The sequence below is a fragment of the Centropristis striata genome, chromosome 13, assembly GCF_030273125.1.
Source record: "Centropristis striata isolate RG_2023a ecotype Rhode Island chromosome 13, C.striata_1.0, whole genome shotgun sequence".
NCBI lineage: Eukaryota > Metazoa > Chordata > Actinopteri > Perciformes > Serranidae > Centropristis > Centropristis striata.
Genome location: NC_081529.1, coordinates 37,557,297 through 37,575,939, shown reverse-complemented (window position 1 = coordinate 37,575,939; position 18,643 = coordinate 37,557,297). Strand labels below are relative to the sequence as shown.

The 18,643-nt window shown below is 32.6% G+C and overlaps 1 protein-coding gene across 1 annotated transcript in view; it reads left to right on the top strand.

The window, feature by feature from the left end:
• The first annotated feature begins 572 nt into the window (after nucleotides 1-572).
• rgs9a (regulator of G protein signaling 9a) overlaps nucleotides 573-18,643 on the top strand; it is a 39,820-nt gene continuing 21,749 nt past the window's right edge. Inside the window, exons 1-6 of the mRNA XM_059347923.1 lie at nucleotides 573-905; nucleotides 3,675-3,771; nucleotides 11,504-11,554; nucleotides 14,553-14,659; nucleotides 16,516-16,567; nucleotides 17,931-17,989. Coding sequence (XP_059203906.1) covers nucleotides 837-905; nucleotides 3,675-3,771; nucleotides 11,504-11,554; nucleotides 14,553-14,659; nucleotides 16,516-16,567; nucleotides 17,931-17,989 — 435 coding nt within the window. The 5' untranslated portion in view covers nucleotides 573-836. The remainder of the gene's footprint in view (nucleotides 906-3,674; nucleotides 3,772-11,503; nucleotides 11,555-14,552; nucleotides 14,660-16,515; nucleotides 16,568-17,930; nucleotides 17,990-18,643) is intronic.

Below are 18,643 nucleotides of genomic sequence, written 5' to 3'. Positions count from 1 at the left end.
AAACCAGAATAAAACCCGAAAAAAACACATAAAACCAGAATAAAATCACTTAAAACCAGAATAAAACCACTTAAAACCAGAATAAAACCACCTAAAACCAGAATAAAACCACATAAAACCAGAATAAAACCAGAATAAAACCACATAAAACCAGAATAAAACCACATAAAACCAGAATAAAACCACATAAAACCAGAATAAAACCACTTAAAACCAGAATAAAACCACACAAAACCAGAATAAAACCACATAAAACCAGAATAAAAACACATAAAACCAGAATAAAATCACTTAAAACCAGAATAAAACCAGAATAAAAACACATAAAACCAGAATAAAAACACATAAAACCGGAATAAAAACACATAAAACCAGAATAAAACCAGAATAAAAACACATAAAACCAGAATAAAATCACTTAAAACCAGAATAAAACCACTTAAAACCAGAATAAAACCACACAAAACCAGAATAAAACCACATAAAACCAGAATAAAACCCGAATAAAAACACATAAAACCAGAATAAAACCACCTAAAACCAGAATAAAACCAGAATAAAAACACAAAATATCGTCACGAGGGCCACAATTGGCCCGCGGGCCGCCAGTTTGAGCCCCCTGGTTTAAAGCTTGTCTCTGCTCCTGATTGGAGGATAAATCCATCCTGAGACTTACAATCCCCACAGAGAGACAGACAGAGAGTTAGTCTGCTGCACACACTCTCCCTGTCAGCAGCTACAGATATTATAATATTATATATATTATTATTATAACTCCTTCATCACCAGGATTACTTTATTTTCTACATCTGGTTTGTTTTCATCAGTCCTCAGATATGACGATCAGAACAGTTCGTCCAGACCGCGGACAACACTTCCGCCCCCGCAACCACTGCTTCAAAAAGGTCAGTCAGTTTATTATTATTATTATTATTATTATTATTACTATTATTACTGGGCTTATTTAGAGCTGGCTGTTTGTATGTTCTTCATCATATTTCATGCTTAATTTATTCAGAAATGGTCGTTAATTTATTTAAATTAAGTTGGATTTAACATTTCTGAATTTCACTAAAACTGTTTTTTATTGCAACAACAGGAGAGATTGCCCCTTTTTTTTTTGCACTTCTCAGTGTTTTTAGAAATAGATTTATGCTTATGGGAGCTCTTATTAAGTAGATTTATTTTATTTGTATGCACTGTAAATAAAGGTTTTTAGTCTAAAAACCAGATCAAACAGTAAATCTGAGGGAAATGATCTTGCTGCATGGACAGATAATTTACCTTGACAAGATTTATTAAATCAAGATTATTAAATCTAGAAATAAGCATGTTGAACACTTAGAATAAGAAATTAACTCTTAAAACAAGAATAAAACCACATAAAACCAGAATAAAACCACTTAAAACCAAAATAAAACCACTTAAAACCAAAATAAAACCACTTAAAACCAGAATAAAACCACATAAAACCAGAATAAAACCACATAAAACCAGAATAAAACTACTTAAAACCAGAATAAAACCACTTAAAACCACTTAAAACCAGAATAAAACCACTTAAAACCACTTAAAACCACTTAAAACCAGAATAAAACCACTTAAAACCAGAATAAAACCACATAAAACTAGAATAAAACCATTGAAAACCAGAATCTCTTGGTTTTATTCTGGTTGTATGTGGTTTTATTTTTGTTTTAAGAGTTAATTTCTTATTTTAAGTGTTCAACATGCTTATTTCTAGATTTAATAATCTTGATTTAATAAATCTTGTCAAGGTAAATTATCTGTCCATGCAGCAAGATCATTTCCCTCAGATTTACTGTTTGATCTGGTTTTAGACCTTTAGATTTACTGTTTGATCTGGTTTTAGACCTTTAGATTTACTGTTTGATCTGGTTTTAGACCTTTAGATTTACTGTTTGATCTGGTTTTTAAACACCTTTTTTTCCAGTTTGAGATGTTAAATGACCTGTTTGCCTCCAGAAGAAAGCGTCTCGTTAAAGATCTCCTCTAATTCCACTTTAAAGCCAATTATCTTATTATGTTCCTGCTGCCAGGTGAAACATCCTGCAGAGTTCACTGGTGGAAAGTTACTAAGTACAAGTACCTCTAGTACTGTACTTAAGTACAGTACTAGAGGTACTTGTACTTCACTGGAGTATTTCCAGTTGATGTAACTTTATACTTCTACTCCACTACATTTGTCTGACAGCTTTAGTTACTTTACAGGTCGAGATTTAACAAAGAAATGATGATGATTAACTGAGTGATTTTTTATTTCTCTTTTTTTCCAATTAAACCTTATAACAGTATATCAGGTAGTTAAGATTATTCCTATCTTTATATAATGAAAACGCTGCTTACATAAATGCATCAATACAAATAATGTTATAATATATTTTGAATATATAAAAATATTTGAGTGGGGTCATTCTTCATAATTTAAAAAAAAACAAATACCTCCAGAAATGTTGAGTGTGCTTGACTCTGTCCCAGACATTATTAGAATACAATTTTACAGTTTTCAAAATGGAAAAGAGGAGGAAGTCCTGTAGGATAATACACCAGCTGGTGGTGTGTTTCTGTCAAAATAACAAGAAAAAAAGGCTTTTTTAGTGATTTTGTGTATTTTTTTAAAATGATTTTGTGTCTTTTTTTATATATATAATTTTGTCTTTTTAAGTAATTTTGTGTAATTTTTGGTCATTTTGTGTCTTTTTTAAAAGTAATTTTGTGTCTTTTTTAAAAGTAATTTTGTGTCTTTTTTAAGTAATTTAGTTTTTTTTCTGTCATTTTGTGTCTTTTTTAAAAGTAATTTTGTGTCTTTTTTAAGTAATTTTGTGTCTTTTTTCAGTAATTTCGTTTTTTTTCTGTCATTTTGTGTCTTTTTTAAAAGTAATTTTGTGTCTTTTTTAAGTAATTTTGTCTTTTTTAAGTAATTTAGGTTTTTTTCTGTCATTTTGTGTCTTTTTTCAGTAATTTAGTTTTTTTTTGTCATTTTGTGTCTTTTTTCAGTAATTTAGTTTTTTTCTGTCATTTTGTGTCTTTTTTAAAAGTAATTTTGTGTCTTTTTTAAGTAATTTTGTGTCTTTTTTCAGTAATTTCGTTTTTTTTCTGTCATTTTGTGTCTTTTTTCAGTAATTTCGTTTTTTTTCTGTCATTTTGTGTCTTTTTTAAAAGTAATTTTGTGTCTTTTTTAAGTAATTTTGTCTTTTTTAAGTAATTTAGGTTTTTTTCTGTCATTTTGTGTCTTTTTTCAGTAATTTAGTTTTTTTTCTGTCATTTTGTGTCTTTTTTAAAAGTAATTTTGTGTCTTTTTTAAGTAATTTTGTCTTTTTTAAGTAATTTAGTTTTTTTTCTGTCATTTTGTGTCTTTTTTCAGTAATTTAGTTTTTTTTCTGTCATTTTGTGTCTTTTTTCAGTAATTTAGTTTTTTTTTGTCATTTTGTGTCTTTTTTCAGTAATTTAGTTTTTTTTCTGTCATTTTGTGTCTTTTTTAAAAGTAATTTTGTGTCTTTTTTTTGTCATTTTGTGTCTTTTTTTGGTCATTTTGTGTCTTTTTTTGGCCATTTGGATACTGCCTCCAGCGGGCCCCAGGTCATTAGAGTTGGAGGCCCCTGGTCTAATGGCTGATGCTGTTTTATTCCTGATGGTTCCTCCTCCTCTTCCAGCTGGAGGCGGTGGTGGTGGAGATGCAGGACCCAAAGAACGGAGTGAAAGGCTCCGACCAGAAGCTCAACGTCACCGTCATCCCACACGTCGTCTCTGGTGAGAAACTTTATTCTGTTCTAAAAGAATCCAATAGTTCAGAGTTCATTCCTCACACATCGTCCTTTATCCCAGAATATTATGGTTGTTATCACCTACAAGCCATCAGCTCCGTATGTGGGATGTATCTCAAAACGTTTCTCTTGAAAATTATTTTATATAAACAATGTTTCAAAAAAATGTTCGTCGAAATTACAGTAAAACTCTAGCCTGCTAACACCAGACTAATCACAGATGAGATCTGGTCTGGGAACCAGCCGTTCATTTCTCCGTAGAGGAGGCGTGGTTTACGATCCTCCGGAGCCGTTTATTGGGCGCTTAGAATGTCTATCAAAGCGTCTGTAGGTAGCTCTTAGCCAATCAGATCAGTTATACCAGATGACGTAGTAGAGCAACAGAGATGGATGTTTACATAGCCAGACTAGCCCTCTAGCATCTCTACTTTGAGAATAAAATGCTCAATTCTGCTTCTGCAACGTTTTTCTGCTGCATGTTCTGACTATGGCTGCTTTACAGCTTATTTCCCCCTCATGTCATTCAGCCACACATCCACTGATTTTATGGTCGATAGACGAGCTGCGGCGCTAGTAGCGGGGCTAGTAGCAGGGCTAGTAGTGGCGCTAGTAGTGGCGCTAGTAGCGGGGCTAGTAGCAGGGCTAGTAGTGGCGCTAGTAGTGGCGCTAGTAGCGGGGCTAGTAGTGGCGCTAGTAGTGGCGCTAGTAGCGGGGCTAGTAGCGGGGCTAGTAGTGGCACTAGTAGTGGCGCTAGTAGCGGGGCTAGTAGTGGGGCTAGTAGCGGGGCTAGTAGCGGCGCTAGTAGTGGGGCTAGTAGCGGGGCTAGTAGTGGCGCTAGTAGTGGGGCTAGTAGTGGGGCTAGTAGCGGGGCTAGTAGTGGCGCTAGTAGTGGGGCTAGTAGCGGGGCTAGTAGTGGCGCTAGTAGTGGGGCTAGTAGTGGCGCTAGTAGTGGGGCTAGTAGCGGGGCTAGTAGTGGCGCTAGTAGCGGGGCTAGTAGCGGGGCTAGTAGTGGCACTAGTAGTGGCGCTAGTAGCGGCGCTAGTAGCGGGGCTAGTAGCGGGGCTAGTAGCGGGGCTAGTAGCGGCGCTAGTAGCGGGGCTAGTAGCGGGGCTAGTAGCGGGGCTAGTAGTGGCGCTATTAGTGGCGCTAGTAGCGGGGCTAGAAGCGGGGCTAGTAGTGGCACTAGTAGTGGCGCTAGTAGCGGGGCTAGTAGCGGGGCTAGTAGTGGCGCTAGTAGCGGGGCTAGTAGCGGCGCTAGTAGCGGGGCTAGTAGCGGGGCTAGTAGTGGCGCTAGTAGCGGGGCTAGTAGCGGGGCTAGTAGTGGCGCTAGTAGCGGGGCTAGTAGCGGCGCTAGTAGCGGGGCTAGTAGCGGGGCTAGTAGCGGCGCTAGTAGCGGGGCTAGTAGCGGGGCTAGTAGCGGGGCTAGTAGTGGCGCTAGTAGTGGCGCTAGTAGCGGGGCTAGAAGCGGGGCTAGTAGTGGCACTAGTAGTGGCGCTAGTAGCGGGGCTAGTAGCGGGGCTAGTAGTGGCGCTAGTAGCGGGGCTAGTAGCGGCGCTAGTAGCGGGGCTAGTAGCGGGGCTAGTAGTGGCGCTAGTAGCGGGGCTAGTAGCGGGGCTAGTAGTGGCGCTAGTAGCGGGGCTAGTAGCGGCGCTAGTAGCGGGGCTAGTAGCGGGGCTAGTAGTGCCGCTAGTAGTGGGGCTAGTAGTGGGGCTAGTAGCGGCGCTAGTAGCGGGGCTAGTAGCGGGGCTAGTAGTGGCACTAGTAGTGGGGCTAGTAGTGGCGCTAGTAGCGGGGCTAGTAGTGGGGCTAGTAGCGGGGCTAGTAGTGGCGCTAGTAGCGGGGCTAGTAGCGGGGCTAGTAGTGGCACTAGTAGTGGCGCTAGTAGCGGGGCTAGTAGTGGCGCTAGTAGTGGCGCTAGTAGCGGGGCTAGTAGCGGCGCTAGTAGTGGGGCTAGTAGCGGGGCTAGTAGCGGCGCTAGTAGCGAGGCTAGTTAGTAGATTAGGCTTTGGCCAAATCCTGTCGGAAGCAAGGCTAAAACATCCTTTTGTTGTTCTTCTTTTAAAATCAACTTTGGCTCTAAACTATTTAAATCTACGGCCATCTACGGCTAAAGAGAGTTTCGCGTCTGCAGCAGCCATGTTGGATCCGTAAGAAAACTACAAAACTACAAGCTTCCATCTGCCGAGTAGTCCGCGCCACCGTCTTGCCGTCCCTCCCCGCTCTGTGATTGGATCCTAAAACAGGCTCAGAAACCTCTCTGGTTTCAGACCCTTTCGCAGTTCGAAATGAAATCGAGCGCGCAAGTAAAACTGTCAAATTGCATCAGAAATAAGGTGTAAAATGTAAAATTGCATATCACCGTAGTAGACACTTAATTACCGTAAATCAAAGAATAGTACACAACTTAAACTTTAAAAATATTTTTAAAATGTATGTAAATTAATGGAGGAATACCATAATGTCACAAAGACACAATTACCCTGAAAAAAAAAACAGGAATATTAGTTTTTGTTTTTAATACATTTTGTATTTTGACGAGCATTTTAATGACAACATACTTTAATTCACACACAAATTGTTAATGGTCATTTGATCATCAAGCCTTTTCTTTTAAATGAAAATGAATATTAGGAGGGAGAATATGAACATATATGAAGAATAAACATCTAACCCTAAAAACATTCTCCCAAAAGGTTTCTCAGCTGTTTCTAGTATCAGATGTTCTTAATAACAGACTAAAAGTCAATCTGACACTAGAGAGGAGTCATTTTAAAGGAGGAAGGAAGCCAATGTAAAATATAATAAATAATAACACATCAACTCTTTTTCAGCAAAGGTTAAAACCACCTCGACCAAGTCTAACATGATTTTACTGACGTTTTTGAAGAGATTTTTATTAATTTTGCAGTGTGCATTCAGCATTTCAATGCATTTTGAATGCAATATTTTTTGTTTAATGTTTTCCGTGTGTTTTTATGTGGTTTTTTTGTAATTTTCTTGTGTGTTTTTTGTATTTTTTTGTGTGTTTTTCTGTGTTTTTTGTAATTATTTAGTTTTTTGTAATTTTCTTGTGTGTTTTTTGTGTGTTTTTCTGTGTTTTTTGTAATTATTTTGTGCATTTTTTTAATTTTCTTGTGTGTTTTTTGTAATTTTTTGTGTGTTTTCCCTGTGTTTTTCTGTGTTTTTTGTAATTATTTAGTTCTATGTAATTTTCTTGTGTTTTTTGTGTGTTTTTCTGTGTTTTTTGTAATTATTTTGTGCATTTTTAAAAATTTCTTGTGTGTTTTTTGTAATTTTCTTGTGTTTTTTGCAATTTTTTTTGTGTTTTCCCTGTGTTTTCTGTAATTTTTTGTGTGTTTTCCCTGTGTTTTTATGTGTTTTTTGTAATTATTTTGTTTTTTGTATTTCTTGTGTGTTTTTTGTAATTTTTTGTGTGTTTCTTGTGTGTTTTTCTGTGTTTTTTGTAATTTCATGGGGTTTTTTTGTGTGTTTTTTGTATTTTTTTGTGTGTTCCTGTGTTGAAAATGTTGATCCAGTAAGTCAAAATGAAAAAACAATAATCAGGTCATATAGGTGAGGTTGTGCTGCCAACACGTCATGGTGAAGACGTGGTTTATCCTGGCAGAATGAGGAAAAGGAGTCAGACTAGCCTCAGGGGTCAAAGTTCAGCCTGTGGAGACGTCGACAGGCGGCCTGCTCCGCTAAGCTGCTAACACACGAGCTAAATAAAGCAACACACAATTGGATGAGATCTGGACGCTGCTTTAGGATTTTTAATCCAATCAGAGAGCAGCAAGACAAAGGTCAGCAGGCTGAACCCTCCCCTCGGCTCTGTGTAAATGTAACAAGTGTTGTAATAACTCTGTTATTCTGTTGAATCTATTAAACTATATTAACCTATATTAAACTATATTAAACTATATTTAACTATATTAAACTATATTAAACTATATTAACCTATATTAAACTATATTAACCTATATTAAACTATATTAAACTATATTAACCTATATTTAACTATATTAACCTATATTTAACTATATTAGCCTATATTAAACTATATTTAACTATATTAACCTATATTAAACTATATTAAACTATATTAAACTATATTAACCTATATTAAACTATATTAAACTATATTAACCTATATTAACCTATATTAAACTATATTAAACTATATTAAACTATATTAACCTATATTAAACTATATTAAACTATATTAACCTATATTAAACTATATTAACCTATATTAAACTATATTAAACTATATTAACCTATATTAAACTATATTAAACTATATTAAACTATATTAAACTATATTAACTCTTTATCAGGCACTCATTGAAATACTTGGAAATTCACAATTTCAACCCTAGAGTGTCATTGCAGGACACTACAAGACTTTTTTTTACATTTGTGACATTTTTAGAAATGTAACATTTTTATGTTGAAAATCAAGATCAATGAAGTGACCATATATGGCTCGTCGCCTGTCTTGGGTAAAACAGTTTTAAAAAGCTGTATGCATAAAAATATAGGAAAGTCACATATAAACTTAAAGGAACATTGATTTTTATGTTGTTAAATGTTTTATGGAACATTTATAACACATGTCTATATTTATATATTTGTTATTTATGTAGATATATAACATATATAATGTAATATATAATAGCAGGAGGTGTAAAAAGCCGTACTCCGGCCGGCCGGTGAAAGAGGGAAATTAGAAAGCTGCTGATTGGTCCGATGGTGTGATGTCACTATCTGTGACATGGCCTAATATTAGCTGATTGGCTGAGAGAAGTCACATGGTTCTCCGACCTCACTGGGCTGCATAGCAACGCCATTTTGGATGTCCAAGGAAGTGACCATATATAGTTCCTTAGCGGATAAAGAGTTAAACTATGTGATGTGATGTAATAATGGTCATAACATCATTTATTTTAACTCTTATTAATTCTTAGAAGTCTAAGTCTCTACAAAGAAATTACAAAAATCACAGATAAAACACATAAAACATGAAAAACAAACCAAAAACACACACAAAATTACAAAAAAACACATACAAACACACCCAAAACACAATAAAAATACAAAAAACACACAAAAATTACAAAAAACACAAAGAAATGATTAAAAAAACAAACAGTAAACACAAAAGATTGCATTTATGCCTGTTTATGAACCACTTAAACATCTTCACCATGACGTGTTGCTGTCATTGTTTTCAGGACAACCTCACCTATAGGACCTGATTATTATTTTTTCATTTTGACTTACTGGATCAACATTTTGAACACAAAAAAACACACAAATAAATTACAAAAAACTCACATAAAACATGAAAAACAAACCAAAAACACAAAAAAAACACATACAAACACACTCAAAACACACCAAAAACATAATAAAAATACAAAAAAACCCACAAAGAAATTACAAAAATCACAGATAAAACACATGAAACATGAAAAACAAACCAAAAGCACACACACAATTACAAAAAAACACATACAAACACACCCAAAACATAATAAAAATACAAAAAACACACAAAAATTACAAAAAACACACATAAAAACACAAAGAAATTATATAAAACACACATAAAAACACAAAGAAATGATAAAAAACACATCAAAACACAAAGAAATTATAAAAAACACACATAAAACACAAAGAAATTATTAAACAAACAGTAAACACAAAAGATTGCATTTATGTTTATGAACCAGTTAAAAAGCTTCACCATGACGTGTTGCTATCATTGTTTTCAGCACAACCTCACCTATAGGACCTGATTATTATTTTCAAACACAAAAAAATGACAAAAAACACACGTAAAACACATAAAACATGAAAAACAAACCAAAAACACAAACAAACACACTCAAAACACACCAAAAACCTAATAAAAATTTAAAAAAACACAAAGAAATTACAAAAATCACCGATAAAACACATAGAACATGAAAAACAAACCAAAAACACACACACAATTACAAAAAAACACATACAAACACACCCAAAACATAATAAAAATACAAAAAACACACAAAAATTATATAAAACACACATAAAAACACAAAGAAATGATAAAAAACACATCAAAAACAAAGAAATTATATAAAACACACATCAAAACACAAAGAAATTATTAAAAAAACAGTAAACACAAAAGATTGCATTTATGTATATAAACCAGTTAAACATCTTCACCATGACGTGTTGCTGTCATTGTTTTCAGCACAACCTCACCTATAGGACCTGATTATTATTATTTTCATTTTGACTTACTGGATCAACATTTTCAACACAAAAAAACACACAAAAAATTACAAAAAACACACGTAAAACATGAAAAACAAACTAAAAACAGACAAAAACACACACAAAATTACATAAAACACATACAAAAACACTCAAAACACACCAAAAACATACAAAAAACACACATAAAAAACAGAAACAAACACAAAGAAATGACAGAAAACACAGATAAAAACACACAGAAATTATTAAAAAGAGAAAAAAACACTAAACACAAAAGATTGCTGAATGCACAAAGCTAAATTAGAAAAATCTCTGCAAAAAAAGTAAAATCATGTTAAAACACTTCGAGGTGTTTTTTTTTAAAACCTTTGCTGAAAAAGACTTGTGGAAAAGCCAAAACGTATTATTAGATTATTAGATGAATATTATAAAACAGACGGGGAATACACTGTAAAAAATGTTTGTAGAAATTACAGTTAAACTGTCAAATGACATCAGAAATAGAAATTAAAAATTGTATATCACCGTATTAGACACTTTTAATTACGGTAAATCAAAGAATAGCACAAAAAACCTTTAACTTTAACTGTCATAAACTGTAGGAAACACACAGTTTTGCTGTAAAAATATAACATTTTCATGAAAAGTTAAAGGAGAAATACCATGATGTCACAATGACACAATTACCCTAAAAATAACAGGAATATTCAGTCTAGTCATTCAGAGGGTTTTATACTGTTAATGTTAATGTAAATATCAGCAAAAACTAAAAAATCTTTAGTTTTACAGTAAAACTGTGTGTCTCTACAGTTTTTCAAAAGTTTTGTACCCTTTAAAAAATGTTTGTAGAAATTTCAGTAAAACAGTCAAATGACATCAGAAATAAGAAAGAAATTTAAATTTAAATTTTAAAATTGTACATCACCGTAGTAGACACTTTAATTTACCGTAAATCATATAATAGTACAGAACTTTTACTGTCATAAACTGTAGGAAATACACAGTTTTGCTGTAAAAAATATAACATTTTCATGTAAAATTAACAGAGAAATACCATGATGTCACAATGACACAATTACCCTAAAAATAACAGGAATATTTAGTCTAAATTACAGTTTTTGCAAACATTTAAATTTACAGTATAAACCCCACTCACTGTATTTTTTACAGTGTAGTTCTGGCAACCACAGCTGCAGGTATTTTACCGTAAATTAAACAGATTATTTTTTAAATTATTTTTACACTAAAACTGTGTTTTTTCAACAACAACAAAAAATCTAAATTTTTTGTACTATTCTTTGATTTACGGTAATTAAAAGTGTCCTTTATGGTGATATGTCATTTTAAATTTTATTTCTCATGCAATCTAACAGAGTTTTACTTTAACTTCTACTAACATTTTTTACAGTGTGGCTTTAAGTCTTGTGTTTTTGTCCCCACAGGTAAAGACGTCATCACCTGGATCACTAACAAGATGAAGAACACTCCAGAAGGTAAAACGCTCCACACAATCTAATATTCAGTTATAACACATATCCATGTGTTATAACACATATCCATGTGTTATAACACATGGGGTCGCGAGATGATTTCTGGGGGTCACCAAATCATTTTGGAAGTCAGCTCTGTCTCCACTGTGTTAAAGTGTTCATGTGTTAATGTGTTTTTAGTAATTTAATGTCTTTTTTGCCCATTTTGTGTTTTTTTCCCCAGTAATTTTGTGTAATTTTTTGGTCATTTTTTGTCTTTTTCTGGTCATTTTGTGTCTTTTTTTGCCCATTTTGTGTGCTTTTTTTAAATTTTTTTTTAGTAATTTTGTCTTTTTTGGTCATTTTGTGGTAAATGTGTGTCTTTTTGGTTATTTTGTGTCTTTTTCTGGTCATTTTTTTGTCATTTTGTGGTCACTTTGAGTCCTTCTTTGTTTAATTTTATGTAATTTTTTGGGGTAATTTTGTGTCTTTTCTGACAAATCCCAAATTAGCAAGTTATTACTTTACCAGGAGTCTCTGGCTTGAAGCTGACTGTTAAATAAAACATATAAAAAATATATATAAATGCACAGACAGGGAGATGTTTTAGTTGTTGTCTGCTTCATTATTTGTCCAAAATTCGTCGTATCAACTGAGTTTGTCTGATCTGAACTGTGAGATTGTGTTCAGTGAGACAACATGATGTTAAATTGGGGGTCGAGACTCTAAAAGGTTGAGAACTGCTGCTCTAAAGCAGTAGTTCTCAACCTTTTTGAGTCGTGACCCCCAATCCCCCAGTTTTTTGTGGATTTTTCTTGTCTTTTTGTCTTTTTTGTGTCTTTTGGGGTGATTTTATGTCTTTTTTGTGTTTTTTGTGGTTATTTTGTGTCTTTTTTTAGTCATTTTGTGTCTTTTTTGGTCATTTTATGTCTTTTTTGTGTCTTTTTGTGTCTTTTTTGTCATTCTGTGTCTTTTTTGTGGGTTTTTTTGTCTTTTTGTCTTTTTTGTGTCTTTTTGGGTCATTTTATGTCTTTTTTGTGGTTATTTTGTGTCTTTTTTTAGTCATTTTGTGTCTTTTTTTGTCATTTTGTGTCTTTGTGTCTTTTTTGGTTATTTTGTGTCTTTTTTTTGGTCATTTTGTGTCTTTTTTGGTCATTTTATGTCTTTTTTGTGTCTTTTTGTGTCTTTTTTTGGTCATTCTGTGTCTTTTCGTGTTTTTTTTGTCTTTTTTGTGGTTATTTTGTGTCTTTTTTTAGTCATTTTGTGTCTTTTTTTCTTTTTTTGGGGGTTATTTCGTGTCTTTTTTGGTCATTTTGTGTCTTTTTTTCTTTTTTTTTGTCATTTTGTGTCTTTTTTGTGTCTTTTTTTGGTCATTCTGTGTCTTTTTTGTGTTTTTTTTGTCTTTTTTGGGTCTTTTTGGGTCATTTTATGTCTTTTTTGTGGGTTTTTTGTGGTTATTTTGTGTCTTTTTTTAGTCATTTTGTGTCTTTTTTGGTCATTTTGTGTCATTTTTTGACATTGGAAAAAAAACACCAATGTAACAAACTAGGATAGTTAATATTTGTGTCTTCTTTGTCAGGTTTTAAATTGGTGACAACATATAAACACCTTCTAATGACCAACATGGGTCAGAAATCACCTTGTGCATTAGAAGAGTAGTGATAAAAAAAAAAGGATTTTATTAAAAAAGTAAGAAATGAAAATAAAAAATTAGGATGTATGATGATCAAAAACAAGTTATTGGAGGAAAACCTGCAATACTGAATGATGAAATTAATTTATTGCAAAGATATAGAATATAAAAACTCAGTCGGGTCACTTTAGAGCAGACCTGGGCATTGGGCGGAAATCAATATAACTGCAGTGCTTTTATTTTGAAAAAAAAATAGCAAACATTAGCATTAGCACTAGAGCTAACAAGCACTTTTACTATAGTTAAGACAACAAATATAGCCACTAATATATATATAACAGAATAAAATAAACTTTAACAAACCTTGTGTCCTGTCAGCAACTATAGAAGCCTTTTTGATACTTTATATCAACTTTATATGAATTACGACGCACTCGTTATTATTTACCGTTCGTTTTTTAATTTAACCGTTCTACCGGTTATTTCCTGTCACTACCTTTCAAAATTAAAGCACCTGTTTCACACTGGGCGGCACCATTTCAAAATAAAAGCACCACAACATTGTAAAACACCTTGAAAATGTACAAACATGAAAAAACAAGCTGTATAATACAAAAACATAAATAGGAAGCTTGTTAAATGTCATTTACAGGTGTGTTTAGAATAAATGTTAAAGTGATATAGTGATTGGAGTATTTACTACTTTTTACTTGATTTACTCCACATTAACAGTCTGATCATTACATGTATTCGTATCAGCAGCAGCTCAAAACCAGATAATTTACTGTATTTTATAAAGAGATTACATTAATATTGAGCAGAATTTAGTCCAGAGTTTTGTTCCGGCCCCTGCAACCTTCGTGGTATTGGTCATGAGAAAATAAAAAAAATATATATATAATATATATATATACCATGATGTATATATATATATATATATATATATGTATAATGTAATAAAAATTACAGTGAGTGGGTTTTCTATTCTAAATTTAAATGTAAATATCAGCAAAAAACTGTAATTTAGTCTGAATAATCCTGTTATTTTTAGGGTAATTGTGTCATTAATTCACACGTCATGGTATTTCCCCATAAATTTTGCATGAAAATGTTATATTTTACAGCAAAACTGTGTTTATTCCATTTTGTGACAGAAAAAAAAAAGTATACGTTTTGTGCCATTCTTTGATTTACGGTAATTAAAAGTGTCTATTACAGTGATATACATTTTTTCATTTTATGCCCTATTTCTGATGTATTTGACAGTGTTTTACTGTTATTTCTACAAACCTTTTTTACAGTGTAGAGCATGTTGTGCATTAACTGCTCCATCCGTTGGTCCTGTGTTATTATATATATTATATATTCTATATATTCTATGTATTCTAGAGGCGGAGGCCTTCTGCACCATGCTGGTGGCCTACGGGTACATCTACCCTCTGCAGAACCACAAGAAGCTGGTGATGTGCAACGACTCCAGCCTCTACCGCTTCCAGGTACAAACTGAAGCCTGATTCTTTCCGTATAGCCATATAGAATCTATGAGAACCAAAATATTTAATCATAATTATTCGAAGCCACTCAGAAGGTCAGTCTGGGTGTCAAGAGGCTACAGCAGAAAACAGTCAAAATCACAAGAAATAATAGTTTAAATTACAAGGAAAAAAATAAACTTTACAAGAAAAAAAGTTTAAATTACAATAAAATAGTCAAAATTACAAAAAAGTTAAAATTACAAGAAAAAAAGTCGAAATTACAAGAAAAAAACAAAATTACAAGAAAAAACGTTTAAATTACAAGAAAAAAAGTTTAAATTACAAGAAAAAAGTCAAAATTGCAAAAAAGTCAAAATTACAAGAAAAAAGGCCAAAATTACAAGAAAATAGTCAAAATTACAAGAAAAAAGGCCAAAATTACAACAAAATAGTCAAAATTACAAAAAAGTCAAAATTACAAGAAAAAAGGCCAAAATTACAAGAAAATAGTCAAAATTACAAGAAAAAAGGCCAAAATTACAACTAAATAGTCAAAATTACAAGAAAATAGTCAAAATTACAAAAAAGTCAAAATTACAAGAAAATAGTCAAAATTAAAAAAAAATTATTCTTTCTGTCCCGTCTAATCCGCCCAGAGACTCACTGCAGGAACGACGTGTTTCATTTTAGAAATGAACTCCTTGACGCCTGTTTCATCTTGTGACAACGTTTTAGATTTCTATTGTGCTTTATTTCAGAGAAATAATGACATAAATATTGCAGTTACTACAAAATCCAAGTCAAAACCAAAGCAGACCACAGTAACTTCACTTACAACTTACAGCCATATAGAATCTATGAGAACCAAAATATTTAATTATAATTATTCGAAGCCACTCAGAAGGTCAGTCTGGGTGTCAAGAGGCTACAGCAGAAAACAGTCAAAATCACAAGAGATAATAGTTTAAATTACAAGAAAAAAATAAACTTTACAAGAAAAAAAGTTTAAATTCAAGTGGCCCTTGTCGCTTGTCAGGCTGCCATTGTAAATAAGAATTTGTTCTTAATGACCTGCCTGGTTAAATAAAGGTGAATGAAAAAAAATACAAATTTACAAGAAAAAATACCAAAATTACAAGAAAAAAGTCAAAATTACAAGAAAAAAATAAACTTTACAAGAAAAAAAGTTTAAACTACAAGAAAAAAAGTCAAAATTACAAGAAAAAAAGTCAAAATTACAAGAAAAAAACAAAATTACAAGAAAAAATGTCAAAATTACAAGAAAAAAAAACAAAATTACAAAAAAAATAAACTACAAGAAATGTCAAAATTTCCAGAAAAAGGGTCAAAATTACAAGAAAAAAAGTCAAAATTACAAGGAAAAAACAAAATTACAAGAAAATGTCAAAATTACAAAAAAAATAAACTACATTTCCAGAAAAAGTGTCAAAATTACACGAAAAAAGTAAATATTGTTAAAATCTACATTTTCTGGGTCAAAGAATCATTTAAAGCTCTTGAGAATATCACTAGATGATTATTTGATCAATAGAAATGTTCATTTTGTATTTACCTCATTACCAACTCATTAATATAGCTCATATACAGTTCATATATTATAAAAAATTACTAACATGCACACATTTAATTGAACTTTATTAGCTTCACTGGTATTATTTATTATATTTTACATTGGCTTCCTTCCTCCTTTAAAATTACTCCTTTCTAGTGTCAGATTGACTTTTAGTCTGTTATTAAGAACATCTGATACTAGAAACAGCTGAGGAACCTTTTGGGAGAATAGTTTTAGGGTTAGATGTTTATTCTTCATATCTGCTCATATCCTAATTCTGTCTTTCCGCTCTGAACCTCTCCAGACTCCGTACTTCTGGCCTTCACAGAAATGGGTTGCAGAGGACACTGACTATGGTTGGTAAAATGAAACATAAAGGGACTGATTAGGACAGGAAGCATCCCGAGCTTTTACACTGTAAAAAATCATCTGTTTAATTTACGGTAAAATACCAGCAGCTGTGGTTGCCAGAACTTCACCGTGAAAAAAAGACAGTGAGTTGGTTTTCTAATGTAAATTTATATGCAAATATCAGGAAAAAAAGGGTTATTTAGACTGAATATTCCTGTTTTTTTCCCCAGCGGATTCTGCGAACACATCCATGTGCTCTTATTTTAACAATTTGTGTGTGAATTAAAGTATGTTGTCATTAAAATGCTCATCAAAATACAAAATGTATTAAAAACAAAAACTAATATTCCTGGGTTTTTTTTCAGGGTAATTGTGTCTTTGTGACATTATGGAATTCCTCCATTAATTTACATACATTTTAAAATTATTTTTAAAGTTTAAGTTGTGTACTATTCTTTGATTTACGGTAATTAAGTGTCTACTACGGTGATATGCAATTTTACATTTTACACCTTATTTCTGATGCAATTTGACAGTTTTACTGTAATTTTTACTGTAAATATAAATGTAAATATCAGCAAAAACTGTCATTTAGACTGAAAAGTCCCTTTATTTTTAGGGTATTTGTGTCATTGTGACATCATGGTATTTCTCCATTAATTTTACCTAATTTTTTAAAATAGTTTTACAGTAAAACTGTGTGTTTCTACAGTTTTTCAAAAGTCTTGTACACTGTAAAAGAAATGTTTGTAGAAATTTCAGTAAAACACTGTCAGAAATACATATATATATTATATAATATAATATTACCGTAAATCAAAGAATAGCATAAAAGTTTAACTTTTATTGTCATTAACTGTAGGAAATACACAGTTTTGCTGTAAAAATATATCATTTTCATGTAAAGTTAATGGAGAAATACCATGATGTGTGAATAAATGACACAATGACCCTAAAAATAACAGGAATATTTAGTCTAAATTACAGTTTTTACTGATATTTACATTTAAATTTACAGTAGAAACACTCACTGTATTTTTTACAGTGTAGTTCTGGCAACCACAGCTGACGGTATTTTAATGTAAATTAAACATATTAGTTTTACAGTCTACTATTCCTTGTTTTACGGTAATTAGAAGTGTCTATTTTTATTTTTACGCCCTATTTCACATGCAATTTTGACAGTTTTACTGTAATTTCTACAAACATTTTTTACAGTGTAGGATGAAACTCTCCTTCAGATGAAGCTGAGACCAAAAGTTTAGACTAGCTGTTCAGTTTACAGTATTAAAAAAACCCTTTATACAACTGTTTTCATTTTTATAACATTTGTGATTAGTAATAATTTTGTTTTTTTTCCGACGGTAGCCATCTACCTGGCAAAGAGGAACATCCGCAAGAAAGGCATGCTAGAACCCTACGAACAGGTCTGTACAAGGATACAAATGGTTTAAAATGTAATAGAAATGAATTAATATATTGTGTATGTGCAACAAATGTTCTGCTCCCATTCTGAGGTAAAAGCTTCATAGATTAACTGTCAGTGCTCAAGAATTAAATGTTTCTATTTGTTTATTTAAGTTTTAATCTCTGATTCTGATTTTAACAGCATCAGGTTCCAGCCAGCTTCAATTCTTTACTGCTACTAATTTTCTTATTTGGCTCACTTTTATATTAAAATGTTGAAAAACTGAAAAAGACAATATTATCTTCCCTAATTTATTAAATTCTGCCCGAATTACTAAATTTAGTTTTGGATCAGTAATTTGGAGAATCCAGGAGAAAATTTACTGGTTACAATTTTCTTTTCATTAAAAATGAACACTATTGGAACACATGGAGGGAAGGGAGCACCAGGTGAACTATTGGAGCACATGGAGGGAAGGGAGCACCAGGTGAACTATTGGAGCACATGGAGGGAAGGGAGCACCAGGTGAACAGACTATTGGAACACATGGAGGGAAGGGAGCACCAGGTGAACAGACTATTGGAACACATGGAGGGAAGGGAGCACCAGGTGAACACAGACTATTGAACACATGGAGGGAAGGGAGCACCAGGTGAACACAGACTATTGAACA